The 16,395-nt window shown below is 42.0% G+C and overlaps 1 protein-coding gene across 5 annotated transcripts in view; it reads right to left on the reverse strand.

Moving 5' to 3' along the window:
- The window catches only part of CDH18 (cadherin 18), a 1,088,060-nt gene that overhangs the window by 470,838 nt on the left and 600,827 nt on the right, over positions 1–16,395 (reverse strand). For all 5 annotated transcript variants that reach the window (XM_033935275.1, XM_033935273.1, XM_033935270.1 and 2 more), the window contains exon 4: positions 10,151–10,270. In XM_033935275.1, coding sequence (XP_033791166.1) covers positions 10,151–10,270 — 120 coding nt within the window. The remainder of the gene's footprint in view (positions 1–10,150; positions 10,271–16,395) is intronic.

A 16,395-nucleotide genomic window follows, 5' to 3' on the forward strand; every position in this document is an offset into this window, starting at 1 on the left:
TGTGAAATTTATGATTTTATTTTTATTTAAGTTTTATTTTCTGTTATTTAGTCTTTGTTTGGTGGAGGAGATTGTGAACAACTATGATGGTCTCCTTAACAGCTGCCCCGTGAACTTGTTTCACCGGACCTCAGCTGTGGGTCTGAGTGTTCACTTAACCACATCAGCCTTGTGTTGAAATTAGTGCTTGAAGTAAAACAAAGGTGATTAGTACAACAATGTTTTAGTTCTACCTGGTGTAGGTCGGCCCATCTCCCGCCCACTGCCCGCCCTTTCCCCTCCTCTAAACACACCTCTTTTCACTCTGTGCGTTTAGTGGCAGGGGAAAGGCCTAAGCTGTTTTTAGATACATCTAAAAAACAGCTTTGGTTATGGGTACTTGGACGATCAGGCATTTTGATCGTCCAAGTAGCCATTTAGGACACTTTTGAGACTTTTTTTTTTTTTAATTATTAGCCCCATAGTTTTTATGTGTTGTTTATAAAAACATGAATGTGAGCATACTTTGGAATAAAAATATTTATGCCTGCTTCTTGTAGGGATTAATGCCTGTGGCTTCTTTTTAGCCATAATTTAGGGATAGGGGGATAGGGATTGGGACGTGTTTACTGCCTTTTTGTAGTTTTACAACCACACTCAAAGCAGGTACATACAGGTACTTCAAGCATTTTCTCTGTCTGTCCCGGAAGGCTCACAGTCTATCTAATGCACAATTTCTGTGGCTTTGGTAGGTATTTTATAAAGACTCATAGCCCGGCATCCCGAATCCAACAGTGGTCAGTCCTAGTCACAAGTACCTGGCACAGATCCCAAAAGAGACAAGATTCCATGGCTACTTATTTTTTAGGATAAGCAGTGGCTTTCCCCAGTTCTGCCTTAATAATGGTTTATAGACTTTTCCTTCTGGGTTTTGTCAAAACCTTTTTCACACCCAGCTACTGTAACTGCTTTTACCACTAACTACAGTAAAAATATCCAGAGCTTAACTATACATTGACTGAAAAGTATTTTCTCCTGTTTTAAAATGTGCAACTTCATACAGTGTCTTACGGCCTCTTTTACAAAGCCGCGCTAGCGACCCCAAAGCCCAAAGAGATTTAAAGGGCTTCGGGGCTGTTGCCACATGGCTTTGTAAAAGAGGCCGTTAGTCTTTGTACTTTTTGAAAGAGTAAACAATAGATTCACATTTAGCTATTCCACTCCATTCAGGATTTTATAGACTCCCTCAGCCATCTCTTTTCCAAGCTGTAGAGTTCTAGGGGTCCTTTTATGAAGGTGTGCTAATCGATTTAGCACACGCTAAAGATTAGCATGCGATGAATGCTAAAATGCTTATAGGATATAATGGATGCCTTAGCATTTAGCGTACACTAATCTTTAGCGTGCCCTAAATCAGTTAGCACACCTTAATAAAAGGACCCCCCCTAACTTTTTAAGCCTTTCCCCTTAATCACTTTGCTTATCTTTCTCTGCACCTTTTCCGGTTATTTTTTTATCTTTTCTGAGATATGGAAACAGAATTTGAAAACACAGTAATAGTGCAGTACTTCAGGAGCAATATAGAGGCATTACAATCTTCTTTGATTTATTCTCTATTCCATTCCTAATAATTCCTAACATTATGTTTTCTTTTTTGGCCACTGCCACACATTGAGCAGAATATTTTAATGTACTGTCCGTGATGACCCTTAAATCATTTTCCTCAGAGCCTAATATCATACGAGCTATAACATACATATGCATTCATACTACTTACCTTCATTCATACATACATATTCCTGACATTAACAAAATTCACAAAGACAGACATACGAGTCTGTCAATAATCATCTGCTGTAATGAGCTGTATTTTATGATTTAACCCCCAGCTATTTCCATTCCCCAGAAACATAAGCAACCAGAATTCATTTTCTGCTATTAATACTTCAACTATGCATGCAAAATCAATCAGTCAGTACTGAACTAATTGTGTACACTTGGCCAAACACTTTGAACATACAGTACAGTATCATAAACAGGATCCCTGATACCATGTTTGTGGCTCAGGATGGTATTATACAAGAGCCACTCCCTCCCCCTCTTTCCTCATCAGCTGACTTCTATACTTTTATCATTCCCAAAGTTATCCTCCAATGGGAAATAGTTACTGAAACTTCACCTCTTAAGACCCTTCAAACCATCTTCTGAAACTCAACAGAACACTACATGTTCCATCCACCGCTCCTCTAATGTATCCACATTCACGGGAGGGAGGACCAGCAAAATGCCATCCACTTACCTAGGATCCCTCAAAAAAGAAATTGCTTTCTCAACCTACCAAAGCAGATCCTTCTCACAACAATGCTGCCTCCTTCTGATTGGTGCTAAGTGATTGGCAGTGCACTAATCAGAGCATGTATTGCCTCCGATCCCAACTTTACCTTTGCTTTATCCCAATCTTTCCTCCCCCCACTCTGTATACCTTATTCAGGTAGGTGAGTAAAAGGAAAGTCAGCTCAACTAGGTTACGACACCTTATCTTTAAAAACCTGACTAGCTAGATATGCCTAGAGAACTGGGTTGAAAAGCACTGACTTAATAATATCAATTACATGTTTATATCTGCCATTGACATGATATAGATGGTCACTCCTAAACTTCAATGTACCCTTGCCAGGTACTTTGTGGGTTTCAATAAAAATAACATTTCAAAAAATGGAGCACCATTATATTAGAAAATCCTTTCTAATCTGCCTATGTTATCATTCCATTTGGTATCAGTGGCCATATCAGATGGAAATATGAGCAATCCAAGAAATGGGATATTACTTACAAATGTTGCTGTATCCAACTTGACAATTTGATTTTGGCGTCATTTTTTATGTCACACTAACATACTATTTAATGTTAAATTACATTCAGATTTACATATGCTGCATTTCCAGGAAAGTTCAAGGCAGGAATACAATAAAAATTATACTCTTATTTATTTATTTATTTAAAATTTTGCAATACTGCTTAAGAACTAAATGGTTCACATGAGTTAAAACAAACATAATAATTATGACAAACTAGGGCTCCTTTTACAAAGCCGTGCTAGGGCCTTAACACGTGGAATAGCACACGCTACATTGCCACGTGCACTAGCCTCTACCGCCTCCTTTTGAGCAGGTGGTAGGTTTCCGGCTAATGCACGCTAATCTGGTGCGTACGATAAAACCGCTAGCGCGGCTTTGTAAAAGGAGCCCTAAATCTTAAAATCAACAGGGGAGAACTATCTTTTCCTTTCCAAAGAACTGTTAAATCATAAGAATGCAGTGACAAACAATTGGGTTTTTAGCTGTTTCTTGAATTGAAACCGATCAGTACATTGTCACAACTGACCCACCAAAGCAAAAAACACAAAAGAAATGGAAGATATAAAAACATAAACATTCAGAAATAATATTCTTTAAATTTCATTTAAAAATATATATTCCAATGTTAATATTTAATACTTATAGTATTTTTGTATTTATATAGCATTTTTCAACTAAAAAAATCCATACATTCATCTCTTGGATGTATAATAAGGCTATGAATTTGATACATCATTTAAGAAGTAGCGAGCCATACGGAGAAGAGAGAAGGAATACTATTATCATTTACCGCATAAACCCCCTCCTTTACAAAGCTGCACTTTTGTTTTTAGAGCCGGCCACGGTGGTAACAGCTCCGACGCTCATAAGAATTCTATGAGCGTTGGAGCTGTTATCGCGACGGCCGGTGCTATAAACACTAGTGCGGCTTTGTAAAGGAGGGGTGAAACTACTTTTTAGTAAAGGGATTTGTTCAAGCTTATATAAACAAGGAATGATAGAGCAGGATTAGGATTTGCCTGTATTTTGTGATGTTTTGATAAAGATAATTTAGGGGTGTAGTCATCAACAAGTGCTACCATAAGACAAGTTATTTTAAAACAAGTCCCCTTTCATGCAATGAGTTACTAATAACTGGAGCTAACAGTAAAACAACACATTAAAAAAAATTGTACAACTAAATTGTAAGAATATTTATAATTGAAAACCCAGCCACAATCGGGGGGTGGGGATGCCACACATCAGATTACATCAAGACAGACCACATCATGAAGGTCAAACGCTTTAGCAGAACCTAGCTGAGATCAAATATCCTTTCAAAAACAAACAGGAGCAAAGCAAGTTGCCATCTATGAGGTGGTGCTGAAAAATTCTCAGCCCAAGCAACCGACTCTTTAAAATTCTGACCGTTATTTTGCACACTGCGGCTGAAAAGAGCGTTATCTTATTTCGTTAAGTGCCAATCTACAGAAACAAAATTCTGTGCTTTGACATTGATTCAGATCATTGATTGAATCATATCCACGTCGTTCTCTTCTTGCTTGGGCTGAAAACCTTTCAGCACTCCCTCGTAAATTAATACTCCTGTTTCCTCCAACACTCTCAACACCAGCCCCTGATGATAATGTCATTCCTAACTGCAGCATTTCCTCTCCGCTATACACATATGAATTATGAATGAAAGCAAACCGAGGAACATGAGAGTCTATCTAACTACACCAATATCTGATAAAAATGCAAACTTATACAGGAGATTCTCAGTTAAGCGGCCCCCATGGGGATTGATAGATGCCGGATAAATGTTGTTAGTGTTGTTTGAGAGTTACTATTAAAAACAGGCCTAATACCATACCCCATACTATGCCCTACCATAAACTGTTCCAGACAAACTACTGAATATGTGGTAAGCAAAGCATGGGTATACTCAGGTGTGGCATGCTAAGTTTACACTTAAATTTCCACCAGAAATTGATTTTATTTTCATTTAAAGCATTACAGCATTTCCTAGATATTTTTTTCTGGTTGCTTGAGGGTTCTGGTTAATTGAGTTCCGGTTAACAGAGAGTCTACTGTATTCCACTAATTACCATAACTGTCTGATGCAAATCACATAAGAATTAACTAGACATTTTTAGATTATTAGCAGATGCTAGTACATATTATAGGGTAAATTCTATAAATGGTGCTTAAAAAACTCAACACTGAAAAAAACAGCATTGAATGCTATTTTATAAACAATGCTCAAAGTTGGACACCACTTAAAGAATAGCGCTTAGCAGTGGCGTACCTAGGGTATGTGGCACCCGGGGCCCATCATTTTTTGACACCCCTCCCACCCATGTAAAAAAATATTTTTTGTAATGACCATGAAACGGAACAAATGGTCAGAATAGAAACAGGCAGTGAAAATTTTCTTATATTCCAAACATAACATAACATAAATTATGTCTGAATTGTCATGACATCAGAAGTACATATGGAGTAGTTGCAGGTGATGCTTGGGACAGTTCTGATTGTGTTAGTTCGGTTTTATGTGTTTTTTGAATAGAAGGGTTTTTATTTCTTTTTTGAAGTCTGTGGTCTGTAGTCGAGGTTAATAGGTTGTAGAGTTGGGGGTCGAGTGTTGCAGCTCGAATGGCTAGGAGGTTGTCGAACAGTTTTTTTCTTTTGACGTTTTTGGTTGGAGGGTGTGTGAATGGTGCGTGAGTTCTCCTATGTCTGTTTGAAGTGGATTGAATTATTTAGCTGAAGAAATTAGTTACCCCTCATCCCACACACATTAATTCTCTTCCATTTTTGTTCCCATTATAAAAAACACTGATAAGTTCCCAGAAAAAAATACATTAAAATAAGAAGTGAAAGCAAAGGCCCCTACAGATGAGAACATAACATAAGAATAGCCTAACTGGGTCAGACCAATGGTCCATCATGCCCAGTAGCCCATTCTCATGGTAGCCAATCCAGGTCAAACCCCAAAACCTGGTCAAAACCCAAAGAGTAGCAACATTCCATGCTACCGATCCAGGGCAAGCAGACACTTCCCCCATGTCTTAATAACAGATTATGGACTTTTCCTCCAGGAATTTGTCCAAATCTTTCTTAAAACCAGCTACACTATCTGCTTTTACCATAACTTCTGGCCACTTCATTTTTAAGTTTAGATCTTTCCTTTCAAACAGAGACCTTGCTAGATGTTAAATACAGCACAAGGTAACTTCACATGGACTTAGCTGTGCAGGAAATGTGAATCTCCTCATACACCCACCATATACTGCAAAAATGTGCAAAGGTCTGTTTTTTTCTTTCGATCACTACATAGCCTAATGCCACACAAGCAGCGCTGTTACAAACATATTCTGTAGGTCAATGCTAAGGATAACAAAGTTTCCTTCCTTGGACCAGAAGGAGATAAACCACTGGAAGAGATCCCAAAACAACACCCAAAGACCCACTCAGTATGTGAACCAGTTGAGTGGAGTGGACTAACTGGGGGGTGGAAATGGGCCCGGAGTTTGCTCAGCAGAATTTCCCAGACCACCTCTTCCTCTCAACACATTGACACGCTGCCACCATCACCACTAGGAACACCTCACTGGGTAGGCCAGCTATGCTATAAACTTTATAAAACACATTATTATATTTTCTTATAAAGCACATATTTTAACTGAACTCTCTGACATCCTCAGCCTTTCCATTCACAAAAATAGAAGGAAGAAAAGTTCCAATTTCCTGCTGTCTCATGTTCCCGGCCTATACAATATTTTTTTTCTGCAGACCCTTCAAAAGTCTGACCAAATCCTCGTTTCACTTGCATTATAAAGTACTGAGGATGCCATCTCTCCCCAATCCCAGGTCCTAAAGTTTAAGACAGTAGCGCAAACTAATGCTGCCAGATTCAGGAAAAACAATTTCGATTCGATTCAGCCTATTGAATTGGTTTTTCAATTCGATTTTCCTGCCCAGTTGGGTGATTTTTTTCAAAACTCCTGGTGGGTTTTATAGCTTTTTCACCCCCTTTGGCTTCTACTAACCACACTGGCGCTGTGGTGTAAATAAAATAAAGAAACAAAAAGGACTTTTCCTCTCTCTATTAAATCCTAGCTCACGTTTGCAGTCCAACTCCAGCTCTGGCAGGATACACATTTCAAATCTGACATATTATAATCACAAAACAGAAAATAAAATTAATTTTTCTACCTTTTGTTGTCTGGTTATATTTCAAATCTTGTTGGTCCCAAGCTCTGGTTGTCTTCTGATAACTTGCTTGCCAGGGTCTCCTTCTTTCTGCATGCTAACCATCCATCTGCCAACTCTGTCCTCCCTTTCCATTTCCCTTCCCTTCCCAGAAAGTCTGGTATCTTTCCTTTTTTTCATCTCCCTCCACAGATCCACCTTTTCTTAACTACCCTTTCATCCGGCATCTCTCCCTCCTTCCCCACCACCCCAGAGTCCACCATCTCTCCCTTTCTTTTCCTAATTACCCTCCTATCCGGTATCTCTATCCTTCCTCCACACCATCCCTTGTGTCCAATTTCTCTCCCTTTCTGTTCCTTCCCTCCCTAAATCCCATGGTCCATCATCTCTCTCCCTCTCCTCTATTTTCAGACCCATTATTTCTTCCCCCCCCAAAGTTTGGCATATGCACGTCTCTTTTTATACCCCTTTCCCTCCGTGTACTTCTAAACCATGGTCCCCCCCAAAGGCCTGTCCCCCCTTAAAGGTCTGCCTATCCCCCCTTGAAGGCCTGCACCCCCCTTGAAGGCCTGTGCCACCCCCTTGTAGGCCTGTCCCCCCCCCTTAGGCCTGCACCCCCCCTGAAGGCCTGTCCCCCCCTTGAAGGCCTGTCCCACCCCCTTGTAGGCCTGTCCCCCCTTGAAGGCCTGCCTGCCTGTCCCCCCCTTGAAGGCCTGTCCCCCCCTTGAAGGCCTGCATCCCCTTGAAGGTCTGCACCCCCCCCCCGAAGGCCTGCATCCCCTTGAAGGTCTGCACCCCCCCCGAAAGCCTGCACCCCCCCTTGAAGGCCTGCACTCCCTTGAAGGTCTGCACCCCCCAAAGGCCTGCACCCCCCCTGAAGGCCTGTCCCCCCCTTGAAGGCCTGTCCCCCCTTGAAGGCCTGCCTGCCTTTCCCCCCTTGAAGGCCTGTCCCCCCCTTGAAGGCCTGCACCCCCTTGAAAGTCTGCACCCCCCAAAGGCCTACACCCCCCGAAGGCCTGTCCCACCCCCTTGTAGGCCTGTCCCCCCCTTGAAGGCCTGCACCCCCCCCCGAAGGCCTGTCCCCCTTTGAAGGCCTGCCTGCCTGCCTGTCACCCCCTCCCCCTTGAAAGCCTACCTACCTGCCCGCCCGCCCCACCCTGAAGGCATAATGCCCCGACCTACCCCGAAGGACCACTCGCCCCCCTGGCCTCCCCGCACCACCTATGAAGCAGCCGCAGCAGGATCGCGAAGTCAGCGATCCCTGCGCTGCTTAGGCGCTGCTTCCTGCGCCATGGTCCTGCCCCTCCTCTGACATCAGAGGAGGGGCGGGACCGCGGCGCAGGAAGCAGCGCCCAAGCAGCTCAGGGATCGCTGACGTCGCGATCCTGCTGCGGGCTGCTTCACAGGTGGTGCAGGAAGGTCAGTGGGGTGAGCGGTCCTTCGGGGGTGGGGGGGACTGAACGGCAAAGCCGGGAGCACCCCCTCAGGGCTGGCACCCGGGGCGCCCCCCCCCCCGCCCCCTTCTTGGTACGCCACTGGCGCTTAGCACCAATAACTGCACTTAACTTTAAGCACGGCCATTTACACCAACTGAAACACGGTGAAAATCCTTGCACTTAAATTAGGCTCAGATCCCTCTCATTCTACAGAGTGGAAGTAGCCCACCACTAATACCGGTGCCAGAAAGATGGTGTTCTCCCTGGAACAGTGAATAGTGATTGTGGAAGGCTATGTGCTAAGCATATTGATTAAGGAAACACAAGAGGCCTTTGCCAACAAGTACCCAGGAACAAAACCACCAGCTAAATGTTACATTACATTACATTAGAGATTTCTATTCTGCCATTGCCTTGTTGTTCAAGGCGGATTAGAAAAGAATTTCAAAAAACGTATTACAAGAAGAAGATATCTGGTAATTTCTAGAGGAGATAAAGAGTAGATGAATCTGGTTCAGAAGTGATGTCAAACCTGCTCTGACACAAACATGAAGAAATCGAGGCCTCCATCAGTCCAGATGCCCAAAGTCATCCATAACATTCAGCAGTGGATTGCAATAAGCCCCGGGAAATCAACTCGAAGACTCTCAGCAAGTTGGTGTATCACGATTGACATGTGAGCAAGTGCTGAAATTTCTGAACCTCAAACCGTACCGAATAACATGTGTGTAGGAACCGAAAGAGATGGTTCATTCAGTCTGCCCAACCAGGTGGCCAGAGCAGCGCCCGCCACTCTATACGGACCCCAGTCACCCATGCTGAAACACTGGTTTTCAAGTCTCCACCATGTCAACTACAGAGGCAGCTAAACATGATGGCAGTATTCGGCTTACCAGTCAAGATGCCTCCCCACCCCACTGAGCTGCACAGCACCCTCACACAGCACATGACAACAAAACAATTTACAACATTGGAGTTGCTGAACTTCCCCTTTTTTTCTTTTTGCCATTTACGAGACACAGTCTGTAGACGTCTGTCCAGCATTGGCCTTTATAAAATATGAGTAAGCTCCTACTTATCTGTGGCAGGAGTAGACGTTGACATTGGCCCTAAGATTGGTGTAATTGTTTGCACCAACATTTGTCAAGTGAGTCAATTACTGTATTTTGTAATCTATGTGTGTACATGCATGCATGAGCTACCCAAACTCCACTCCTGTGCATGCCTACCAGCAACACCCATGCCACCATATTTTTGTACCATTGAGTATCATAAGAAGTTGTTTTCGTGCATATATGACCGTATCTGCATGTAATGATCAACATACTACCAAAATGGGCGCAAGCTTTACTGCTTAAAATGCAGGCCTCCTTATAAAATTACCTTCCTTATGAATATAGTATATAATCTATAGATGTCCAAACAAGTACTTATAATAACTGAATAATGATCATTAAATAGATTTCTGCCAGTGGTTCTAGGAGTCTAATCTAACAAAAACATATCCTGTTCCCTCCCATATTCAACAGAAAGTTACAGTATCATAGCATCCCAAAGTATCTGGACAACCCCCCCCCCTTTCCTCTAGACAATTGAATACTTGGAGATCAATTTTCCCAAAAATTAATCCAATTAATAACAAATATGTTAATAAAACATTAAAAATGAATACAGAATGGTCACCTGTTTTAGGATCAACAGAGAAATATGGCTGCCCTTGAAGAATGCTGTACACCACCCTGGCACTATTTCCATAAGTGGGGTCATCTGCATCTGTAGCTGTCACCTGCATAACAGAGGTACCTGTATATCCAGGAAGACAAAATGTAGTCGATAAAAGTTAGAATACAGGTTCTTTCATAAATCACATTTGCACATTCTTTTTTTTTTTTTTTTGTAGCTCTAAGATAGAACATGATTAAATGGAAAATTATATTCTAAAACCCAACTGATGGGTTCTCTCAGCATAAAAAAATTATTTTCTCTAAACCCCTTCTCTATTAGTATAGACATCCAGTGCGTCATTTTATAAATGACTGAGAATGAACATAGCCTTTTACATGCACAAGTTACGAGGGCTCTTCAAAAAGTGTTTGCACTTTAACCTTTTCCTGTCGTAATAAATTTTACGTTACGCTGGTTCCAATCATAATTATTTTAGCAAAGTTTTGTATTATTCACTGTTATCATTTACGGCTATTGTAAGCATAATGTAAATAAGTCATAAGTCTGTAAATTCAAATATTTTGTGTTCCTGGCTTTTTATTAGTCCATACAGACTGTTTATCCACGATGGCAATGACATTTTTGGAATGTCCTGTCATCCAGGTCACACGATAGGAAAAGGTTAATATTTTTACGGGAAATGGTTTGGGCAGGAGAAATGGTAAGAGGGCGTTTTGTAGAATGTCATGTGACTAGTCAGTCAGGCAAGCCAGCTCATCTTGCAGGTAGTGATATAATTTGATTTTCAGATATTTAATAAATAGTGCTTAGAAAATATAAAAGTGCAGAACTTTTTGAAGATCCCTCGTATAAAATTGTCTTTGGGCACAATCATATGAAAGTAGGTATTACAAAAATACAATGTCTATTTTTATGTAATACTTATGTAGATTCTTTGGCAAATAATGGGCAGAATTAAGGTAGTTTATGCACATGTTTCTGTCTTATATGATGTCTGCATAGGAGTTCTTACTGGTACAGATGCATAAAGTTACAGTATCCATGAAGTAGGTATAGGTTTGTGCAGCAGCTTTCAGGACTGAAATTTTTTACAAAGAAACCTAAAGAAGGAAGTTTGAAGTAGAGGTCTGCACTGGAATAGGGATCGCGGGGGTCCCGCAGGGATCTCCCAAGCTATATGGGACTCCCATGGGGATCCCCCCAAAGTCCACGGGACTACCACGGGGGGACCCCCAGGCCCACGGGGATGGAACCGGGGATTCTTGAGGCCTACCTAATTCTCCATCGATTCACAATTGAAATTTTATGAAGAGACCGGTCCGGATCCAGCGCTGCAGCAGGAACAGTCATGCTGAGCAGTGAGCTCAGCATGTATGCACACACAGAGCTTTGCTTCCGATTGGTTGGGAGGTATCACATGCAAGCCTAGAGCAGGAAGACAGCTTGTATTTAGTTAGCTGCCCAATCCCTCAAAGGCCCCAACTGAGAAACTTGAGAGAGGAAACTACTGGACTGGAAGGAAGCCTTTCGAGAGAGACCCGAGGAGACCGGAAGCCTGTTTAATTTGAGATCGCGGTGACTCCAGAGTCTGTATCCCTGTTCCCGTGCAGACCTCTAATGTGGACTATAGTTTCAAAGTCTGCCTCTGGTTATTGCTTTAAAATATTGTACAAATCCACCCCTCCCCTAACAAAAGTGAAATCAAAACAGTGAAGATCAGGAGGAAAATCTCTGTAGTGATGGCTATGATGAGGAAGATCCACTTGAATTGAAGAAAACAAAAAAATTTATTCAAACAATTAACAATTGTATAGACAGAAGAACAAAAATAACATCAATTTGAATTGGATAACCAGACCTCAAATACCCAAGACACTACTTAAATTATTTTTTTGTGTCCTTACTCGGGTACTGGAGTTCATCATTGGTCTTGGTTAAAGTGGCATGTGCTCTAAATTAATTTTGTAAACTAGATTAGATAGCATACAATAAATATAAAGTGCTTCTAGTGCTTAAGGTGCTAAAGAAGGGAAGACACTTATCTTTTATGCCTGACGGCTGCCCAACCGTTTCACACTCGGTTTCATCAGGGGCTATGCCTCCTTTTTTGCATGCACCACAAAATGGCTTATCTGAAGAGGCTTAAAATGATGCAAAAGTTACCAGCACCCGCACAGCTAATATCAGATTTGACATGATATTAGCTGTGCGGGTGCTGGTAACTTTTGCTTCATTTTAAGCCTCTTCAGATAAGCCATTTTTGGTGCATGCATAGAAGGAGGCTTAGCTTCCAGGAAACCTGCCTTTCTCTAGTGATTGAAAACACAATATTGAAGCGCCAACCTACCCCCACCCCTCCTTAGCAGCAATGCAGTTGGAGGACTCCTGCTCAGCTTAGAGGAAACAGTACTTAGCATGTTGTAACTAAGATTTTCTCATGTGCTAAGCTCAGACTTAAAGCGGCACTATGGAGAGCATATATTTTTCTTTTATAAAATATCTCTCTCCTTTACTAATGAGCGTCAGAGCAGTTACCGCCGCTGTCAGCGCTAAAACCCGCACTAGGCATTATAAAGGAGGGGGTATATTTTTTTGTAAGTAATGTGCTTATATTCCCAATAGCACATGGAACTTGCAAACAATTAACACATGAGTACTTAGTGAGGAATAAATCAACAGGTGGTAAGTGATTTAGGCCCTCTTTTACAAAGGCGCGCTAAGCGTTTTAGTGTGGATTTAGTGTGTGCTAAATCAATACGTGTGCTAACACATCCATAGGATAACATGCACGCATTAACGTTTACCATGTGCTAATATTTAGCATGTTCTATAAAGCTTAACACACCTTTGTAAAAGAGGGGGTTAGTATATGCTAACACTAAGGGCTCCTTTTATTAAGGTGTGCTAGCGTTTTTAGCTCACGCAGGAAATTACCGCGCGCTACTCTTCTAGAACTAAGGTCTAGCACACGCGGCAATGTAGAACGCGCTATTCCACATGTTAAAGCCCTAGTGCACCTTCGTAAAAAGGAGTCCTAAGACAGCCATTATATTCTTATGGGCATTTTAGCATTCTGCGTGTGCTAATTGTTAGTGCACGCTAACACGATTAGCGCGCACTATATTGCTTAGTGTTCATTGATGAATTTCCCCACTTCTAAAATAGGAGGCTGTAAAGGTCAGATTCTCTAGCTGGCGTTGTTGTCAGTGGCCGCCTTAAAAACAGCCACAGATCGCATGTCAGTGTACCACTTAGAGAATCGTGGTGCAAGCAAAAGCACCGGAAATGTAGTGCCTATTGTCACTTCTGGTGTTAAGCCATGTCCACAGTGGCATTAGGCGGCCTAAAGTGCCTATGGAGGTGTAACTCTGGTACCTATATTTTAGTCATTGGTAGGCAACTTAAGAACATAAGAATAGCCTTACTGGGTCAGACCAATGGTCCATCAAGCCCAGTAGCATGTTCTCACGGTGGCCAATCCAGGTCACTAGTATCTGGCCAAAACTGAAGGAGCAGCAATATTGCGTGCTACCGATCCAGGGCAAGCAGTGGCTTCCCCCATGTCTTTTTCAATAACAGACTACGGACTTTTCCTCCAGGAACTTGTCCAAATCTTTCTTAAAACCAGCTACGCTATCCGCTCTTACCTTGAAACTCAGTTTAAATGGCATGTTTTTACTGAGATTGGGTGCCTACCGACGCTTAAAAATCCGTTGCTGTTTAGAGAATCTGGATCTAAGTGCTTCTCAGTTAACTCAACATTATCCAACTGGATAATGCTGAAATGCCCATTCCTATCTCATGCTGTGCCCCCTTCAGATAAAAATTTCCCAAAATATTATTAACTCAGTGTTATTGTCACGTGGGGACAAGGAAAATACCACAAAACACTAACACATTTGTGTGGTACTCTGTTTTTACATTCTAAATATGCAATGGGTTTATAAAAGGGCCCCAAAGTTTTTACTATATCTGAGGTAAAAGAGGATTAAGGGCAAGATTCACTAACTCTAGCGGCTCAATCGCTGTTGGCCGATTTTCCAACAGTGATTGGTTCACTGTTAAGTTTGCATGCAAATGAATTGCACAGAGGTGCAGATCATTTGCATGCAAACCAACCCACTCAGTCACTCAGTAAGTGATTGAGACATGCGCAGAGCCCTAACAGTAGTGACAGGGGAAGCAGCCGTCAGTAAATTTAAAGTGAGCAATAATAATAACAATAATAATAACTTTATTCTTGTATACCGCATTACCATGGAAGTTCTATGCGGTTAACAAATGAAGAGACTGTACATTTACAGCGAAGTTACAATTTCAGTAATGTTACACTTACATTTAGGACGATACATTTTCAGTGATGTTACATTTACATTTTAGAAGATACCCCCTCCTTTACTAACGCATAGTGTGGGTTTTAGCATCAGCATTGGCGGTAACTGCTCCGACGCTCATAGGAATTCTATGAGCATCGGAGCAATTACCGCCACTGCCGGTGCTAAAACCCATGCTATGGGTTAGTAAAAGAGGGGGATAATTATGTATAAGGCCAAACAATGTCTTGTAACAGGTACAACCTAACTTGAATAATATTCTTGCCTCAACTGGGAGCCAATAGAATTTAGGGGTCCTTTTACTAAGGCGTGCTAACTGATTTAGCGCACGCTAACCGATTTAGTGCTGAAGGGACACGTATCATGAACCTTGGTAATTTTCCTTAGACATATGTTGTTTAAAGCTGTAAAGCCAGACCCTGTTTGTCTTTCCTTCTTTGAAGAGAGTACAAGGACATTTACGTTTGAAAAGATATGTTCTTAACTTGTTGTGAAGTGAATTCAATTGTTTTGTTAAGCCGTATTTACAGACAGCTTTAGTTAAGAAGCTCTGCTGGTCAAGACTTTTTCTGACCTTTTGGACTCCAGCCAGAGAGAGGAAAATGCTGATGTCTTTAAAGTTTCATGTGACCTGTGTCCATATATGGTTTGTGTTTACGTCACATGCTGACACATGCTGACAACACTGATTCATTTAGAATGATATAAAAGATGTGAAACTCATAATAAAATTTGGACATGTTTGGAGATCATTTCTTGCCTCTACAATATGTCCCCGGGTGCACCTGTCTTCCAAATGACAGAGAAAGTATGGGGCAGGAATTGGGACCTAATCCTTTTCAAGTGCACGCTAAAGATTAGCGTGCGCTAAATGTTAAGGCACCCACTATATTCTAAGGGTGTCTTAGCATGTGCTAATCTTTAGTGCATGCTAAATCAGTTAGTGCACCTTAGTAAAAGGACCCCTAGTTATATGATCACATTTTTTTCAAGTTAAAATTTTAACTGAACAGCCATGTTCTCAATGATTTGCAAACTTTTGATATTCTTTTTACTGGAGGCTAGATAAATGATGTTACAATAATCAAAAGTGGTTTACATAATACTAAATACAGGTACTTTTTCTGTCCCTAGCGAGCTCACAAGTCTTGTGCCTGGGGCAATGGAGAATTAAGGGACTTGCCCAAGATCACAAGGAGTGTGTGGCGCAGTAGTTAGATCTACAGCCTTAGCACCCTGAAGTTGTGGGTTCAAATCCCTCACTGCTCCTTGTGAACCAGGGCAAGTCACTTAGGGCTAGATTCACTACGAAAACCAATTGTTTACTGATCGGTTTGTGGCCCCTTTCGACCCGATTTCCCTCTGACCCAATTCACTAACTTCGTGGACAATCACTTCCAATCCAATTCCGATCCGTACATGCAAATGAGGGGAAACGGCATGCATAGTAGGAAGGGCCGCGATTCACTAACAAAAAGCAGGCACACCAACTGGGCTAGCCGTTCCAAAATAAGTGACTGTTCAGGACCAGTCGCTTGTGTAAAAACCCTGCTCTCTGCCCCGATCATCTGCTCCTGTCAGCCCCAATCTCCTGCTCTAGCCACCCTGCTCTTGCCCCAAATCTCTCCTGCCTGCCGCCCCGACATGCCGCCCTGCTTTCGCCCCAAATTTCTCCTGCAGCCCTGACTCTGCTGCCCTTCCCCAAACTACAAGCCCGTGGTTTTAACCCATGGGTTTAAAGCAGGTTAAAACCACGGCTAGTTAAATTTTTTTTTTTTAAAGTTGCTGCTCTTCGACATATGCGCAGACCATCTACAGATGGTCTGCGCATGTGTCGGGATCACTACAGAACAATCCTGTCAGTCGGTTGGGGATGTGATTCCGATCACCCTCATTTGCATGAGGGCG

This window comes from Geotrypetes seraphini, chromosome 2 (assembly GCF_902459505.1).
Source record: "Geotrypetes seraphini chromosome 2, aGeoSer1.1, whole genome shotgun sequence".
In the NCBI taxonomy this organism is placed as follows: domain Eukaryota; kingdom Metazoa; phylum Chordata; class Amphibia; order Gymnophiona; family Dermophiidae; genus Geotrypetes; species Geotrypetes seraphini.